General features: G+C 44.8%; 1 protein-coding gene across 1 annotated transcript; it reads left to right on the forward strand.

Moving 5' to 3' along the window:
- PRDM14 (PR/SET domain 14) lies at positions 211-18,727 on the forward strand. The gene is made up of 7 exons (XM_018058124.1): positions 211-910; positions 1,792-1,845; positions 1,961-2,118; positions 3,225-3,489; positions 8,223-8,425; positions 13,176-13,277; positions 18,491-18,727. Exons 1-7 carry the CDS (start codon positions 211-213, stop codon positions 18,716-18,718), a joined length of 1,710 nt encoding a protein of 569 aa, XP_017913613.1. The 3' UTR covers positions 18,719-18,727.

Raw genomic sequence — 18,936 nt, forward strand, 5'->3', positions numbered from 1 at the left:
ATTTTGTTTGGGAGGGGGGCGGTGTTTTTAATTGCTGTTTTTGTTTCGTTTGCGGGGTTGGTCTTGAGGAATCGAAGTGGGAAGTTTATCCAGTTTCCTTGGACTCGGGCAGGGGAGGCTGGGCGCACAGGATCCGGCTTGCAGCGCCCCGCGCCCCTCACCCGGCCGCCCTTGCTTTTCTGCAGACCCGCCGAGCGTCTTGGCCCGGGGATGGCCCTGCGGCCGCCGGGGGAGGCCGGACCCCAGGACAAGGGATGCTTCCCGGCCGATTGGCTCCAGAACAGCCCCCAACACCTAGCCGCCTACTACACGCCTTTCCCGCCCTACGGCCACTACGGGAACACCCTGACCGCGGCGGAGGAGGGCTTCCAGCCTTTCCGGCCTCTGGAAGCCTTGGGCGCGTCCCCGGCTCTGCCCCCCTTCGGCTTCCGGACCGCGCCTCCCTTGCTGAGCCCGGGCCTGGCCCTGCCGAGGGAGCCGCTGTGCGACCTGCCCTGGTACAGCAAGCTGCCGACCTGGTACCCCGTTCCTCACCTCCCCAGGGAGGTGCCACACTTCCAAAACAGCAGTCGCGAGTTTACCGGCGCCGCCAGCGAGGACTTGGCACACACCGCCGGCCGGAGCGACGGTGGCCAGTGTTGGGGACCTGAGATTTTCGTTCCGCCGCCCCCCGTGGATGCTTCGTTGTTACCTGAGAGGCCGAAGCCCTCGCAGCTGTTATCGGGGTCCCCCAGAGAGCCCTCTGAGGATGGCGCCAAACTCGTGAACCGAGAGGGGAAGGCTTCTCGCCGCTACCACTTCACCCAGGAAGACCTGCACTTGGTTCTGTACGGGGTCATCCCCAGCCCGCAGCACGCAGCCCGCCTGCACCACGCGATCTCGGGCCTCCTGATCCCCACCGACAGCGCCGGTAAAGGTGGGCCCCATGATGCGGGAGCCGGGGGCAGCTGGAAGAGAGGTGGGAGCAGGAGGCGGAACGGGCGCTTCCAGGTGGATCCCAGGCAGTGGGAGTGCTGAAGGGGAAGGTGTGTGCTTCCATCAGAAGATAGAGGTGGGGAGGCCAGGCTCACCTCCGAAACCCTACCCGCATGACCCAAGGTGGTTTTGCTTCCCCGGTGCCAACGCAGGAGACGCGGGTTCCATCCCTGAATGGGGAAGAACCCCTGGAAAAGGCAATGACAACCCACTCCAGTGTTCTTGCCTGGAGAATCCCATGGACGGAGGAGCCTGGCGGGCTGCAGTCCATAGGGTCGCAGAGTCAGACACGACTTAACGATTAAACAACAAGGTTGTCTTAAGAGAAATGGCTCATGCTGTGTGTGGGCTGATCTGGTGGGCTCAAGTTCTACCCGGATGCCCAAGGCGTCTCAGTGAGAGCCAGCTGCCATTCACTCTGAGAGTCTCCCTTCAGTCATCTGACCTTAGTCGAAATCAGCATTACCTCTGATTCTCAAGTTCCTTGAATTTGCTGCTGCTAAGCTAAGTAGCTTCAGTCCTGTCCTACTCTGTGCGACCCCAGAGAGGGCAACTCAGTAAGCTCCCCGGTCCCTGGGATTCTCCAGGCAAGAACACTGGAGTGGGTTGCCATTTCCTTCTCCTTGAATTTGCTAACGGGGGTTAATTACCACCTAACCAACTAGGGTCCTTTTGAGTCTAAAATGAGACCCTGCATATGTAAAAGGAGCCGGAAGCCTCGAAGGGTCAAATGTAAGCTCTACAGAATGAGGAGGAAGACAGCTTTTATAATACCTTTTATCTAAAAAGTAAGAATTTAATCCTGTCTTTTTCTAGGGGCTGATTCTCTTCCTCAGACTCTGGATAACGACTCCCTTCAGCTACCAGAAGGTGGGCAGGGCTCCTGGCTTGGATTTTTTTTTTTTTTTCTTTTTCTTTTTTTAACAGCAGCAAACACAGTAAGTTTCTTCACTGGCTTTCTTTCCTACCCTGGATCTCCCGCTAGGTCTCTGCCTCCAGCAGACGAAGTTTGGTGAAGTCGCACATTTTGGGGTGTTCTGCAGTAGTCTTGTGGCCAAAGGAGTCAGGTTTGGGCCCTTTCAGGGTAAAGTGGTCAACACCAGCGAAGTCAAGACACACGGAGACAATTCCCTGATGTGGGAGGTAAATTTGTTTCTGATGGATTGTCAGAAAGTGGGGAGGAGGGTCACTGGGGATAAAGCCTGGCCTCTGCCCCTCTGGGAGAGGGGACCCTCTCCGCAGTAATCAGCTGTCTTATGCTGTCTGTTTTGCAACATAAAGAGAAAAAAAGGCAACTGCAGAGCTGCTAGGGATAGCACCTCCACATGGAGTCTGTGTATCTTTTCAGTGCCTTAAGGCATTTTCATCTGAAGATTAGCCCCAGAATACAAAGAGCCAATACCCTGGGTTATATTTACAGACAAAACAAATACTTTAAATATTACCACGTGATGCTAAGAATATGTCCAAAAGGACAAAGACCAGATTTAAAATTTTTGACATCATTTGTCTCATGGGGATTTTTAAAAACAGCTACTCTTAACTCTGTATGAGGCATGATGGTAGGATTGCAGTTTGTCAGACTGTATCAGATTATCCTCCCTTGCCCTGAATTTGGAGGAATATACTTTGGGAAAATTATCTGAAATCCAGACTTCCCAGGATCTGTTTGTAACACCAAAGCATCAAAGACTGCAGAATTACCCACTGGAGAGAAAGAATTAAATTATATCTCCAGCAATACACATGAAAACTCATTTGAGATAAACTACCAAACGAATCGGTTGTCTTGAACTGATAGAATTAAATGTAACCTCCTGTTCCCTTTGCTTATGTTTCTGAAATTAATATATGTTCAGCCTAGAAACTTGGGAATCAAGTCTGGATTTCAGATTATTTTCCTAAAGTATATTCCTCAAAATTCAGGGCAAGGGAGGATAATATGATACAGTCTGACAAACTGCAATCCTACCATCATGCTTCATACAGAGTTAAAAGTAGCTGTTTTTAAAAATCCCCATTAGACAAATGATGTGATAAAAGTAGAAACCTTTTAAAAATGTCACACCACCTAGACAGATATCTTTCAGCTAATAAATCCATTTAGGCTTAATAATATTGATAAATCTATTCAAAGAGATCAAGTGTGAGATTTGAATTGTACATTTTTAATAAGTAAACTTATTTTCTATGTCAAACCAAAAGAAAAATAAAAGGTACATTTCTAAAGTTTGTTTGATTCCATTTAGATCTTTGAAGATGGTCAGTTGAGCCACTTTATTGACGGAAAAGGAGGTGCAGGGAACTGGATGTCCTATGTCAACTGTGCCCGTTTCCCGTCGGAGCAGAACCTGGTGGCAATACAATGTCAAGGGCAGATCTTCTACGAGAGCTGCAAGGAGATCTACCAGAACCAGGAGCTCCTCGTGTGGTACGGAGATTGCTATGAGAAATTTCTGGACATTCCCGTGAGCCTCCTCAAGCAGGGGAAGCAGGCGTCTGGGTCCTCTGAAGGTGAGTGCGCACCTTTCCCTCATCCAGGGAGCTCCTCTTATTTGAAGGACTGGGCTCTTTGCTCAGACCAGCACCTTCCTGTAGCTTCTCCACTTGGTTGTGGAACTTCTGCCTCCAAGCTCTAATGTAGAACCCCGAACTCAAGGGCATCTCTAGCCACATGAGTCTTGCTCAGCTGAAGGACGATGCCCTCCTCTTCCCAAAGCTGCTGACGCTACTGCTGTTCACCAGGATACCTTTTCTTCTACCCTTTCACCCGCTCCCAGAGAATAAAATAAAACTGAAATAAATGGATGCAGCCTCTGCCTTAGATGAGCCAGCTTCTGATTCATCTCTGCAGAGGCTCACGCAACTCAGGAAGTCACTTTTTTCATTACTTTTTTTTTTAATTAAGCTTTTTATTTTGTATTGGAGTATGACCGATTAGATCTTCCCTGGTAGCTCAGTGGTAAAGAATCTGCCTGCAGTGCGGGAGACACAGGTTCAATCCCTGAGTCTGGAAGATTCCCAGGAGAAGGAAATGGCAACCCGCTCCAGTATTCTTGCCTGAAAAATCCCCTTCACAGTCCATGGGGTTGAAAAGAGCTGGACACAACTCAGTGACTAAAGAGCAACAGCATGGCCGATGAACAATGTTGTGATAGTCTCAGGTGGACAGTGAAGGGTCTCAGCCATACACAGAGCACTGCTTTTCAAATGGTGACTTGCAGTATGTTAATAGGGTGGGAAATCAATTTGGTTGTAGAGATCAGCATTAAAGAAGAAAAAAGAATAAGAATAAAATAGAACAGAAAATATTGATACGACTCTCACTTAAGCATTGTTTGGTGAGGCTTTTGTTTCACCTGGATGTGTGTGAACTGGGTCTCAAGTAGAAAATGTTTTTCTTACTGGGTCTCAGTCCACTTAGAGGAGCATGGAGCTAGACTCTTGCTCTCCAGTTTTAGTGTTGTGTTAACATGTGGGGCCCTTTCGTAAGGTGCAGATTCTCATTCCAGGCTGGGAGATTTTGAATTTCTATCAAGCTACCAGGGGATGCTGCTGCTGCTGTTCCCTGGACCAGATTTCAGTAACAGGGAGCTGGAGGACCACAAACCCACTCGCTGGGGATTTGCATTTTGAAAAAGCTCTTTGGGTGGTTGATTTTTATAACCACAAAAGCCTGGGAACCAGTCATCTCATAACGTGGGACCAGACAGATGCAAATTAGTATGTGTTACCAGGTAGAAGACCATCCTGTTCTGTTAGGATAGATGTCGTAAGTAGCAGGTAAAAGAGCATGTGAATTGCATTCATCACACTGCAGTGATGGTCTGCATGCATGTCCCCCTACTAGACTGAGACCCTTCATGGCAGGAGACAACTGTAAACACCTTAATAGCTCCTGCTCTGAATTCCCACGTGTTTTGAAGGAAGGTGGAAGACTAGACTAAATTGGGGAAAACTGCTTAGAAATGTGGTGAAATAAGGGATAAGTTTTGGGCTTCCCAGGTAGCACAGTGGTAAAGAATCTTCCTGCCAATGCAGGAGCCTCAGGTTCCATCCCCAGGTCAGGAAGATCCCCTGGAGTAGGAAATGGCAACCCACTCTAGTATTCCTGCCTGGAAAATTGCAGGGAGAGAGGAGCCTGGAGGGCTACAGTCCTTGGGCTAGCAGAGAGACAGGATTAAGCACGCATGCACGCTCACCACAGTTCAGGCAGAGAGAGGCAAGACAGTCCAGGCTTGGGGAATAGTGAAGCCAAGGGCAAGAATGTGTTCACCAGGGATTAAGAGGTGAACAATGAATAGTCTCTTTCTAGGGGTCAAATAATGAGGGGCTGTGGAACTATCTCCTCAGTACCCCAGCTTATGGATGGCGTGGGGATGAGGGTGAGGGCTGAGATGGCAGAATTCTCTGGGGTCTGGACTTCATAGTTGCCCCATAGTTGGCACCAAACCAAGCCTTTTTAGTCACTTCCCAAGAGATACCAAGCACTGCTGAAATAGAAGTGCCAAATGGATTTGAGAAAGATACATGCTTGACAACTCACAAAATAGAATCATTATCCTTTTGAAAAGTTATTCAGCACTATGTATCAGAGCTATTAAAACTTTCATAACCTTTGATATATCAGTAATACTCTCCTGGAAATTTATCTTTAGGAAATACTCCAGTAGGAAAAGCTTTGTCCACAGGGATTTTTAATACAGCATCATTCCTATTTGTGAAAAGTCACAAACAAATGCCCAATAGTAGAATAATTTTTAAGTAAATCATAAGCAACAGGGATAAGGGCTTACAACGGTCAGTAGGGTGGGGAGAAACCCCAGCAGGTGTAGTACCTGGTGTAGTACCCCCACCTGTACTACACTTCTTTCTTTTTAAAAATATTTATTTGGCTTCACTGGATCATAGTTGGGGCATGCAGTTTCTTTAGCAGAACTTGGGATCTAGTGCCTTCACCTAGGGACCGAACTCAAGTCCCTGGCATTGGAAGCACAGAGTCCTAGCCACTGGACCACCAGGGAAGCCCCTGTATTACACTTCGGAACCAAATTATATCTGGATAAATTCATGGTTTTCTGTTAAGAATGGTTGAGAATAGAATTAAAAGGAAAGAAAAGTCAACATTCTTCTGTCCTCTCAAAAGAAAGTTTTTGTTTTTGCATTTTATCCAAGCCTTTTCTTGAGACTTGGTAGGAGCTTCCCCTTTAAGGTCTTGAGTGGGAGGGAAGGGCCCTATGTGGGCGGGTTATCTAGAGTTTGCAAACCCGCAGAGTGTGTGTTTTGGGCGGGGTGGGGGGGGTGGGGGTGGGGAATGTGTAGAAAGTTCTTAATCACTACCAAACTCTATCTAAAGAGTTGTCTAGGTGGGGCAGAAAGCATCATTTTCAGTTTTAGGAAACCATTTGGCTAAAAAAAATTGAGATGGGAGGGAGGAGGAAGGAAAGGAAACAGGGCAAAATTAGGTTAAGATAAAATTTCCAAGAACCTGAGCCGAAAACGTAGGCGGCTGAAGCCTAATTAGTAAGGGTGCTGTGTCATTTCTGCCTAAGTGGTGGTTCTTATGCAAATTGACTATTGTGCCCCTATTCTGAATTTTGGTGTGCCTTCGGGCTTTAATTTGTAAAGACCTGCTGACCCTGTCTTCTAGACAACCCCCTTCCCACCCCGGAAGCTGGAAGGCCAGTTATTTCTAACCAATGAAAATTCTAGCTTCGAGCAAAAACCGTCCCAGCGGGGAGGTTCTGAGAGTATTAGCACCTCAATGAAAGCGATAGACGAGACTTGAGCAATGGATCGTCCTGGGGCTGGTGGCTGCCTTCCTGCTTACTTACTTAATAAATAAGATGATTTCTTTCCTTAGCCACCTGTTAAATGTGCCCAGGATGCGGTTGTTGACTAACAAAGCCCCCAGTGGATAGCTTTCCTGCTGTCCCCAAGCTAACTAAAAAATTTCCACCTACAGACTTGCATATACTCAGTCCTGGCTACTCTCTGCCTCCCTGGGGCAGAGGCAATGAGGTTCCATTGATGCATTCATAGTCAAAACCACTTGATCCTCTGGAATCCAGAGTGTCCTCAGCAGGAACGCTTTTGTAGGTGGCCCCGGTCCTTCCCTTTCTCACCCCAACACATAGACACCCCTGAGCCTGCCATCTCCTTTGCTAGCTTTGGCTGCCCCTTCTCTAACCTCTCCCCCACCTCTCTCCTCCTCTGATGAAAACGGATTTACCTTTCTTAGTCTTGTGTGTCACTCAGTGATAGTGCCACTTGTTGGTTTGAACTCAGTGTTAGGGTTAAATTAGTCATCATAATAATCCCATGTTTTAGTTTTGGAATCTTCCCCAAAAGCTCAGAGAAATGAATTGTTAGCTAAAAGGGTGCCTAAGTCTTTGTGAGTGGGATCCAATGGAGCAGCACTTGATGAAACCTGGGAAGAAGCTCTGGGTGCCCATCAAGGCCCCCAAAGGGTGAACTTATTGAACTTGTAGCTCAGTCTCTTCTGAAAAGCACAAGTACAATAGCTATTTGGTACATGAACCTTGTAACACAGGCCAGTTAGGAAGTAACTATAGGACAGACCTGCTCATAAGTAGGGCTGGAGGAAGGGCGTCTTCAATAAATATATTTCAGGAACAAAAAGGAAAAGGAACCTATAGATTAAGACATTGAAGAGACATAGTAACTGTGGACAACATGTAGACTTTGAATCCTAAACTGAACCAACTGACTGAAAAATAAACAAACATAAGTGCGTGTATATGTATTATAAACAAATATATATGTGTTTCTATCTATTAAGGAATAAGGGTTTGACAATTAGGTATGACAGTGGCTTTATGGTTATGCTTTTCAAAAAGTTGTTATCAGGGACTTGCCTGGCAGTCCAGTGGTTAAGACTGCACTTCCACAGCAGGGGACACGAGTTCGATCCCTGGTTGGGGAACTAAGATCCCACATGCCGCCCTGCCCCCCCCCCGAAAGTCATTATCCATTAAAGATTGTGGGCTGAGGTGTTTATGAAACAAATGAGAAATCGGTATTAAAAATAATCCGTTGGGGGAGGTGATGTGAGTCAGTCACTGTCAAAGCCTGGTGTTTGGGCCCAAGAGGGTTTATTCTGTTATTTTGACTTTGGTATTTGTTTAAAACTTTTTGTAATAAAAGGTTGTAACAGACCGTCCTGATAAAAGTAAGAATGAGGGAAGGTAGCTGACCAAGCCACCTTTCCCCCCCGTGTTTGACAGAGTCTGCGGAAGGGTACAGGTGTGAAAGATGTGGCAAGGTGTTCACCTACAAATACTACAGGGACAAGCATCTGAAGTACACGCCTTGTGTGGACAAGGGTGACAGGAAATTTCCCTGTTCTTTATGCAAACGATCCTTTGAGAAGAGAGACCGGCTCCGGATCCACATCCTCCACGTTCATGAGAAGCATCGGCCTCACAAGGTAAGACTTAGGGCAGTGACCCATCTCTCTCCAGCACTCTGCTTTCATGCTTCTTCCCCAAACCCCTGGGTGCACCCTGAGGGCCTCCTGGGTGCAAATTACTGGAGTGGGAGGATGGGACCCGGTCTCTGAAGGAAGTGACGGTACTGTGAAAGGGCAGACATGGACTGAATGGGATGGTCCATGGACCGAGATATGATGCCTGCGTGTTGAAGCTGGCGGATGCATGGCAGACAGGGGCAGAAGGTGGTGTCTTTCTACATGTGGACCATGAAAGGCCTCATAGACAGGTGGCCGTGAGCAGAACCTAGGACTGTGGAAGTGTCTGGTTTATTTGGAGGTGGGGTTGATTGGGGGCTGGGGGGAGGGTTGAGACATCCCAGCTGAGAAAGACCTTGGCCTGTGGTTTTACATAACTACACCTTGTTCCATAATGTGTTCAAGCATTTTTTTTTAATGTTTTATTGAAGCATAGTTGATTTACAATGTTGTATTAATTTCTGCTGTACAGCAGTGACTCAGTTATATGCATATATACATTTGTTTTCATATCATTTTCCATTATGGTTTATCATAGGATATTAAATATAGTTCCCCTTGCCATACAGTAGGACTGTGTGGTCCATCCATCCTATATATACTAGGTTGCATCTGCTATTCCCAAACTCCCAGTCCTTCCCTCCCCCACCCTCTTCTCTGTTGGCAACTGTAAGGACCTCTGTGTCTGTGAGCCTGTTTCTGTTTTGTAGATAACTTCATTTGTGTCGTATTTTAGATTCCACATAGTAGTGATATCATATGATATTTGTCTTCCGCTTCTGACTTTCTTTGCTTAGTATGATAATCTCTAGGTCCAATGTACAGGCATATTGATAGTTACGGGCATGGTCCAAAGACTGGATGGCTTTTGTGCCATGTCAGGGACTTTGTAAGGAAGAGAGAAACCGTGCATTGGGGAGCCATTGTCTACCATTCTGGATATGTGGTGGCTCTGCCAGACTTGGTGCAAGACAGTGCTGACTACCACTGGTCTTAATTAGGATAAAGAGGATGGGGCGTGGGTACAGACCGACAGATTCAGATTAGACTTCAGCACTGTCGGCCAGCCCCACTTTTCTTCATTTGAAGAAATAAAACGGCTCTTGTCTCTCCCCTTCTCTTCACAGCGAAGCTCCTGGAAATATCACAATCACTGTGTTATATACAGCTGTAAAATCTGAGTGTTTGTACAATTATCTCAAATTGTTTTTGTAAATCTAAGAATATTTTAAATTATTAAGACAGTGAAATCATTTCTCACCTTTTGTTGTTCGGTTGCTCAGTCATGGCCAACTCTTTACAACCCCATAGACTGCGGCATACCAGGCTTCCCTGTCCTCCGCTATCTCCCGGAGTTTGCTCAAACTCATGTCCATTGAGTCAATGATAGCATCCAACCATCTCATCCTCTGTTGCCCCCTTCTCCTCCTTCTGCCCTCAATCTTTCCTGGCATCAGCATCAGGGTCTTTTCCAATGAGTCTGCTTTTTGCATCAGGTGGCCAAAGTATTGGAGCTTCACCTTTAGCATCAGTCCGTCCAGTGAATATTCAAGGTTGATTTCCATTAGGATTGACTGGTTTGATCTCCTTGCAGTCCAAGGAACTCTCAAGAGTCTTCTCCAGCACCACAATTCAAAAGCATCAGTTCTTTGGTGCTCAGCCTTCTTTATTCTCAGCTATAGATTGGCAGAGTAAAAAGTTATACTGTCCAGTATTCTACATGTAAATCAATAGGGACTTGGTTATATAAATTTTGGCTTCTTAAGCACAAACAAGTTGCAAAATATGTATGGAATGATGTCACCTAGAATATCATGTACACTGTATATAATGTTTACATATAAATGGAAACACAATTGGAAAGAAGCCATTATACTGCAGTCTTTCTAGGAGTATGATGGAGAATAAAGCCAAGCATGATTTTTATGTCTTCACTTGGTAAGCTTAAAATTTTATTTTTTATCTGCAGTTTTTTAACATGAGAAAATACACACTGGAGGTAAAAAGAAAACAAAGACCACTAGATATGCTATGGCCCTAAGTTATTTTACGTATAATTTTTTTCTATATGTGTATATATTTTTAATACACTTGGGGTCATACTGATGTTACGTACTTAACAAATCCACTGTTTTGTGCATTTCCTCCCAGTATGGCTGCAGTGAACAATATTATATATAAATCACTCTGTTTTTCATTTCTGATTATTTCTTTGGGGTAAGGTCCTAGAAGTAGAAAGATTGAGTCAAAGGTACAATTTTAAGGCACTTGAATTAAGGTACCACGCACCTTTCCAGACAGTCCAACCAGCTGGGCTTGCAGTGTACGGAGTCAGTAACCCCAGGTCTCCCACAATAATAATATCCTTCTTATGTTCACATTTTTTTAGATGGAAAATGGTATCTTGCTTGGCTTTGCATCTTTGTTATTTATGAGGTTTACATTTTAAAATATATTTTCTGAAACCTCCTCTGGTGGTTCAGCGATTAAGATCAACAGTAATCTAAAAAATAAAATAAGATATATTTTCTTGGCTAGTTTGTATTTGTCTTGTGGTTTGTCAATTTATGCCTGAAATTTTAACACAATGTATTAAATGTTTCTTTCTTCTTTCCTTCCTTTTTTTTTTCACCCCTGCCTGCTTTGTAGTCAGTAAGAGACAAAGTATTCTTTCTATCTGAAGGCACAGATCCTAAGCTCAGAGTTCTCCTGCACTTTCGGGCTTTCTTTTTCAGCCTGCAGAATCTTAGTTCCCCAAATAGGGACTGAACCCCTACCCCTGCTGTGGAAGCTTGGAGTCCTCACCACTGTACCACCAGGGAAGGCCCTCGTGCTTTCCTTGGCCATTATCTATCTTCCATTTTTGTTCTCTTCCTTTAGCCAAATGTTAGGTTGAATCCACTTCTCTGTACTTATTAACCTTAATTTTTTTTCATCAGCATTCTCTGAGAGTTCTCAGCCTTCATTTTTATGTCATGCTTCAGTCTTTAGCAGTCAGCTGAGCCTATTGAATACAGCATTTCATTCTGTGCATTTTCGTTGGTTATTTTTAATTTCCAAGAACAGGTTCATGTTCTAATCGCTTCCCTTTCATTTAAAATTGATCTGTTCTTTTTGCAATGTTAACTTCAACATCTGACTATTTTCGCTTTAGTAATGACAATATGGGCTTCCCTTGTGGCTCAGCTGGTAAAGAATCCGCCTGCAATGCGGAAGATCTGGGTTCCATCCCTGGGTTGGGAAGATCTCCTGGAGAAGAGAAAGGCTACCCACTCCGGTACTATAGTCTTGGAGAATTCCTTGGACTGTGTAGTTCACGGGGTCACAGATTTGGACACGACTGAGTGACCTTCACTTTCAATGTCAATACATGCTCCTTATTCAAACTTCAAGTAGTAAAGAAAAATTAGAGAAGATTTTTAAAATCCACCCCCAAATCCCACCATCTAAAAATACCTAGGTTCATTTGCAGAGACGTGGATAGACCTAGAGACTGTCAAATAGAGTGAAGTAAGTCGGAAAGAGAAAAACAGACATAATATCGCTTATGTGTGGAATCTAGAAAAATTAAACCTATTTTTGCAAAGCAGACATGCATACCAAAGGGGGAAGGGGGGTGGACTGGGAGATTGGGATTGACATTATACACTACTATGTATAAAATAGATACTCCTGAAAACCTATTTTGTAGCACAGGGAACTCAGTGCTCTGGGGTGACCTAAATGGGAAAGAAATCCAAACAAGAGGATATATATATATATGTGTGTGCACATACACACGTGTGACTGATTCATATTGCTGTATAGCAGAAACTAACAAAACAGTATAAAGCAACTCTACTCCAATAAAAAGTTAAAATAAATAAGTTAAGTAAATAAAAATAATAAAAATAGCCAGGCTACCATGTGTGCCCATAAGGACACCTGTGGAAGAGAGTCCAGAAACACAGTTTCTTTTACCTGGTTCAGAATTCCTGAGATCAGACAGGAGTCGTCAGAGTCCAGGACACAGAGAAATGCCGCATACCTGTCATTCCTGCAGCAGTTCACGCCTGCCATTCCTGCAGCAGGTGGCTGTACTGCCTGACCCCCCTCACCCATTGCCCTTTTTTTTGTAGGTGCATGTTTTGCATCATCTGCCACCTGTATTGCCACTTGGGTCTACATATCTGTCCCCACTCCCACGAGGTTTTTACTCCTTGTCTCTAGCAGAGTGTTGAGAGGTTCTCCATAAACACTTGGCGAATTCATTGCTGAGGGCTTGCAATTTCCTCCCAGCCTTGTAAAAAAGGCCGGGCAAGTATTTTACCCATGAGGAAAACTGAGCAAAGACTCCGAGTTTAACTGATTCGTTCTGGTCACACAGCTACCTGTTGACAGAGCAGGACAGAGTCAGGCCTCTGTTACCCACCAGGGTCATATATCTAGGCCAGTAACGTCCAAAGACTTTCGAGGAAAGGCTTGGAGCCACAGCGCTGAGTAGGCTGTGGACCGGAATGTGGTGTCGGATTCTTCCCGAGTCCTGTGATGCCCTCACCTGTCTCAGCTAGACCCTCAGCCTGCGGCTGCTCGATCCTCTGCCCACAGATGTGCACAGAATGAATACAGCAGTCCTCCCCCACCGTCACCACCGCCTGAGATCAACGTAACGGTGAAGTTAACTCCTTAGGGGGAAAATGCGGATTCAGCTCTATTTTCTTTTCTGTCCTAGTGTTCTACATGCGGGAAGTGTTTCTCTCAATCTTCCAGTCTAAACAAACACATGAGAGTCCACTCTGGAGACAGACCCTACCACTGTGTGTATTGTACTAAGGTAAATGGAACCTTCCTTTTTCTTTTCTCTTTTGCCCCACCCCATGCAGTGCACCGCACACAGCATGTGGGATCTTAGTTCGCTGACCAGGGATCAATCTCATGTTTCTGCAGTGGAAGGGCAGAGTCTTAACCACTAAACTGTCCGGGAAGTCTCAGTGGAACCTTCTTTTAAGGAATCTGCCTTGAGCCCTGTTTGGGTGTCCATGGATAAGAACTTATAGAATAAACCCTGGCTTATAATGAGTCCCTGGTAAATTAATTCATCATTAGCACATCCTCAATTTCCACCCCAGATTATATTCATGTCTGCTTACAATGATCAGATATAACCTACTATCGCCAAATTGGCACTTAAGGCATTTGTTATGAAATGGACCCTAAATTTATAAGATTCCAATGATAACAGACATGAAGTACAGACTGCCCTTTTTTTTTTTTAAGTACACACTCTTAAGTTTTGCCGATCTTGGTTTCCAGAGCACTTTTACTGAAGTAACATCTAATCTTGTTAAACAGAATATTAATTTATAAAAGTGAAGAGACAAATATATCGTGGTTAGGGGCTGGGAACAAAAGTTGCTGGGTTAGCTTTAAAAATACTATACCAAAACATCTCATGTCCTATTTCGATGAGGTACATCTGGGCTGTCCAATGTTATCCATTAGCCATATGTGGCTATTTAATTGACTAAAAATGAAATAAAATTGAAAATTTAGTAACCCGGTGGCAGTGGCCACATTTCAGGTGCTCAACAGTCCCACCATTGATGGCTGGCAACCACCACACTGGCACGGACATAACATTTCCATCATTTTAGAAAATCTTATTGGATATGCTGAAATCTGCTATTTCTATCATCAAGCCATTTATTTTTAAAAAATAATGTAGCCATGAAATAGTCTCTATTAGGGTGACTTTTAAATTTCCAAAAGAGGAATAAAACTACCTGGCTTAGGGAAACGGACACCACCAAAGAAACTGTGTCAATAGAATGGAAATAATCAGTGTAGCAAATTGGGGCTAAGACATAACTAGACAGTGTGCAGCTAGCACAGACCTAAGGAGGGTGGCTCTGGATTTGTCTGGACGGGGACTCTATCCTGAGACATCAATGATCTGCCAGATTTCCAGAGCAGGCTCAAAATATCCCACCTCTTCGTGGCGTTCTAATTCTGATCCTCACCTTGAATTGCTGGCTAATCTGGGAATGAGAGATGCCCAGAGGGGTGTCTCAATGCACTTGGGTCATAAATGAGCTGTTTGGTGCTCTGGTGTTTTTTTTTTTTTTTTTTTTTTTTAGCTAGTTAGGTAGTTGTTTTTGGCTCTGCTAGGTCTTCGTGGCTGCACAGGCTTTTCTCTAGTTGTGGCAAGCAGGGCCTACTCTCTAGAAGTTCACAGGCTTCTCCTTGCAGGCTTCTCTTGTTGCAGGGCGCAGGCTCTAGGGCTCACAAGCTTCAGTAGTTGCAGCCCATGGGCTCAATAATTGCAACTTCCAGGCTCTAGAGAGCAGGCTCAGTAGTGTGGCTGGCGCACAGGCTTAGTTACTCCTAGGCATGTGGCATCTTCCCAGACCAGCAATCAAACCTACATCTCCTGCATTTGGCAGACAGAACTCTTCACCATTGAGCCATAGGGAAGCCCTGAGGTTCTGACTTCTAGTTAGACTCCTGTCACCTGAGATGGAGACTGTCCTCATCTGGGTGTCCTAGGCACCTACACCTTGTGCTCCTTAGTGAGCAGTGGTCCAGCCCCACATGGACCCAGTCCTGAAACTCCAAGGTCACTGGTTTAACCTGGTGTTTTCTATCACTGTCAGCAGACTCCCAGATTGGGGTCATTGCATCTCTAATACATACTTGAAAGTGACAAAGGTCAGAGCAGAGTATTGAAATGAATTAGGGGAAAGGGTGTAAGTAAGGGAAAGAAACAAAATGGCCATGTGAAAACAGCAAAGCACTTGTGAACCTAAAATAATAGAACTACTCTGGAAAGCTGTTTGGCAGTTTAAGAGCTAAACTTGTAACAACCATTCAGCCCAGCAATTGCTCTCCTGGGCTTTTATCCCAGAGCAGTGAAAGTTTATGTGTTCATGCTAAAACCTGTACACAAATATTAATAGCAGCTTTATTCATAGAAACCTCAAACTGGAAATAACTCAGGTACCGTTCCACGGGTAGGTGATTAAACAGGCTGGAACATCCACACCACGGAGTTCTTCTCAGCAATCAAAATGGGCGAGCTGGGACTTCTCTGGTGGTCCAGTGGGAAAGAATCCACCTGCCAGGGTAGGAGACACAGGAACGATCCCTGATCCAGAAAGATCCCATATGTTGCGGAGCAACTAAGCCTGTGTGCCCGAAACATTGAGCCTGTGCTATATAGCTGAGAAGCCGCAACTAGTCAGCCTACGTGCCACAAAAGGGCCTCGCAGCAACAAAGACCCAGCACAGCCAGAATAAATAAATAATTTTTTAAAACGAAGGATGAGCTGTTGTACATGAAAGAACTTGTGTGAGTCTGCAAAAAAAAATTCTGCGGGGAACCGCCAATCCCCAAAGGTTACATATTGTATGCTCCCATGTACAAACATTCTCAAAATAATAAAATTACAGAAATGGAGAACAGATTAGTGATTGCAGTGGCTTAAAAGTAGGTGTGGGAGGGAACTATGTGTGCCTGTCACAGGGTGACATGAGGGCCCCTGTGATGGAAATGTTCTGTTCAGTTCAGTCCAGTCGCTCAGTGACATGTGACCCTTTGCAACCTCGTGGACTGCAGCATGCCATGCCTCCCTGTCCATCACCAACTCCTGCAACTTACTCAAACTCATGTCCATTGAGTCGGTGATGCCATCCAACCATCTCATCCTCAATTGTCCCCTTCTCCTCCCACCTTCAATCTTTCCCAGCATCAGCGTCTTTGCCAATGAGTCACTGCTTCGCATCAGGTGGCCAAAGTATTGGAGTTTCAGCTGCAGCATCAGTCTTTCCAATGAATATTCACGACTGATTTAACTTTAGGATGGATCTCCTTGCAGTCCAAGGGACTCTCAAGAGTCTTCTCCAATACCACAGCTCGAAAGCATCGATTCTTCGGTGCTCAGCTTTCTTTATAGAATAGTCCAACTCTCACATCCATACATGACAACTGGAAAAACCACAGCTTTGACTAGATGGACCTTTGTTGGCAAAGTAATATCTCTGCTTTTTAATATGCTGTCTAGGTTGGTCATAACTTTTCTTCCAAGGAGCAAGGGTCTTTTAATTTCATGGCTGCAGTCACCATCTGCAGTGATTTTGGAGGCCCCCAAAATAAAGTCTGTCTCTCCCTGTTTCCATTGTTTCCCCATCTATTTGCCATAAAGTGATGGGACCAGATGCCATGATCTTAGTTTTCTGAATGTTGAGTTTTAAGCCAGCTTTTTCACTCTCCTCTTTCACTTTCATCAAGAGGCTTTTTAGTTCCTCTTCACTTTCTGCCATAAGGGTGGCATCCTCTGCATATCTGAGGTTATTGATATTTTCTCCTGGCAATCCTGATTCCGGCTTGTGCTTCATTGAGCCCAGCATTTCACATGATGTACTCTGTATAGAAGTTGTATAAGCAGGGTGACAGTATACAGCCTTGATATACTCCCTTCCCAATTTGGAACCAGTCTGTTGTTCCATGTCCAGTTCTAACTGTTGCTTCTTGACCTGCATACAGATTTCTCAAGAGGCAGGTCAGGTGGTCTGATATTCCCATCTCTTGATGAATTTTCCACAGTTTATTGTGATCCACATAGTCAAAGGCTTTGGCATAGTTAATAAAGCAGAAATAGATGTTTTTCTGGAACTCTCTTGCTTTTTTGATGATCCAGCAGACGTTGGCAATTTGATCTCTGGTTCCTCTGCCTTTTCTAAAACCAGCTTGAACATCTGGAAGTTCACAGTTCACGTATTGCTGAAGTCTGGCTTGGAGAATTTTGAGGATTACTTTCCTAGCGTGTGAGATGAGTGCAATTGTGCGGTAGTTTGAGCATTCTTTGGCATTTCCTTTCTTTGGGATTGAAATGAAAACCGACCTTTTCCAGTCCTGTGGCCACTGCTGAGTTTTCCAAATTTGCTGGTGTATTGTGTGCAGCACTTTCACAGCATCATCTTTTAGGATATGAAATAACTAACTGGAATTCTATCACCTCCACTAGCTTTGTTTGTAGTGATGCTTTCTAAGGCCTCCTTGACTTTGCATTCCAGGATGTCTGGCTCTAGGTGAGTGATCACACCATCATGATTATCTGGGTCATGAAGATCTTTTTTGTTTAGTTCTTCTGTGTATTCTTGCCACCTCTTCTTAATATCTTCTGCTTCTGCTAGATCCATACCATTTCTGTTCTTTATTGTGCCCAACTTTGCATGAAATATTCCCTTGGTGTCTCTAATTTTCTTGACTCTTTCAATGTCAACATCCTGATTGTGATATTGTCCTATAGTTGTAAGATACAACCATTGGGGAAACTGGGTAAAGGGTACCCAGAATCTCTATTGTTTCTTCTAACTGCACATGAATCACTATTACTCTAAAAGTTTAGCTAAAAAAGAGAAGAAGAAACCGATAAGGTACCCATGTATGCAAAGACAGTGGCCAGTGTTAGCAATTCCTTCCACAATGCAGACCATCCTGGAGGGTGATCTCAGTACCATCTGCTTAAATGCAGCTGACTTCTTACCCAAAAGAGTGTACTCATCAGGTCAACCTGCATTTTTGACTAGACACCCAGGTGATCTTAGCCATTGAAGGGCCACTGTTGTAACCAGTGGCATGTCCATCATGTCCTTTTTTACTAAGGCTACTCCTGGTGACCAAGAGTGCCCTATAGCATTAAAGCCTAGGATTTGTTGACTGGAGAACTAAACAGCAATATCAGGATCAGTGGGGGCTTCTAAGGTGGCTCAGGGGTAAAGGATCCGCCTGCCAGTGTAGGAAATATGGATTCAATCCCTGGGTCATGAAGATCCCCTGGAAGAGGAAATGGCAACCCATTCTAGTATTCTTGCCTGGAGAATCCCAGGGACAGAGAAGGCTGGTGGGCTACAGTCCATGGGGTCACAAAAGAATCGGACACAACTTTGCAACTAAACAACACCAAGGATCGGTCACAATGAAATGAACTCTTTTGTTTCATTGGTGGATGGCGTTTTATTTTTCCCTCTGCTTTCTGTCCTCTGCAGAAATTCACTGCCTCCAGTATACTCCGCACGCATATCAGGCAGCACTCGGGGGAGAAGCCCTTCAAATGCAAGTACTGTGGTAAATCTTTTGCATCGCACGCTGCTCACGACAGCCATGTCCGGCGCTCGCACAGGGAGGATGATGGCTCTCCCTGTAACACCTGTGGAAAAACCTTCTCGGATCAAGAAGCCTTCCACTCCCACATGAAGTCTCATGAAGACTGCTAGCCCTCCGAGAGTCTGAGGACAAGGCCTCTAGATATGTCTTGATGTTTCTTGTGTTCATGGGTATATCTCACAAACCAGTGGTAGTTATATTGAGATGAGGAACAGAATAATGGAACTGACCGAGCAGTAGAATTTACCAGATTTTTTAAGTCTGTGATTTTAACAGCTTTTGCAGGAATGATTTATCACAGTTTCTCACAAGAATGGAGTTTGGGTGA

The sequence above is a fragment of the Capra hircus genome, chromosome 14, assembly GCF_001704415.2.
Source record: "Capra hircus breed San Clemente chromosome 14, ASM170441v1, whole genome shotgun sequence".
NCBI lineage: Eukaryota > Metazoa > Chordata > Mammalia > Artiodactyla > Bovidae > Capra > Capra hircus.

What these genes read in the sequence shown, in the direction of transcription:
- PRDM14 (XM_018058124.1), top strand. Translation starts at nt 211, where the DNA reads ATGGCCCTGCGGCCGCCGGGGGAGGCCGGACCCCAGGACAAGGGATGC. An exon ending in ACAATTCCCTGATGTGGGAG is followed by an intron (nt 2,119 to 3,224) that starts GTAAATTTGTTT and finishes GATTCCATTTAG; the next exon opens with ATCTTTGAAGATGGTCAGTT. An exon ending in GGCGTCTGGGTCCTCTGAAG is followed by an intron (nt 3,490 to 8,222) that starts GTGAGTGCGCAC and finishes CGTGTTTGACAG; the next exon opens with AGTCTGCGGAAGGGTACAGG.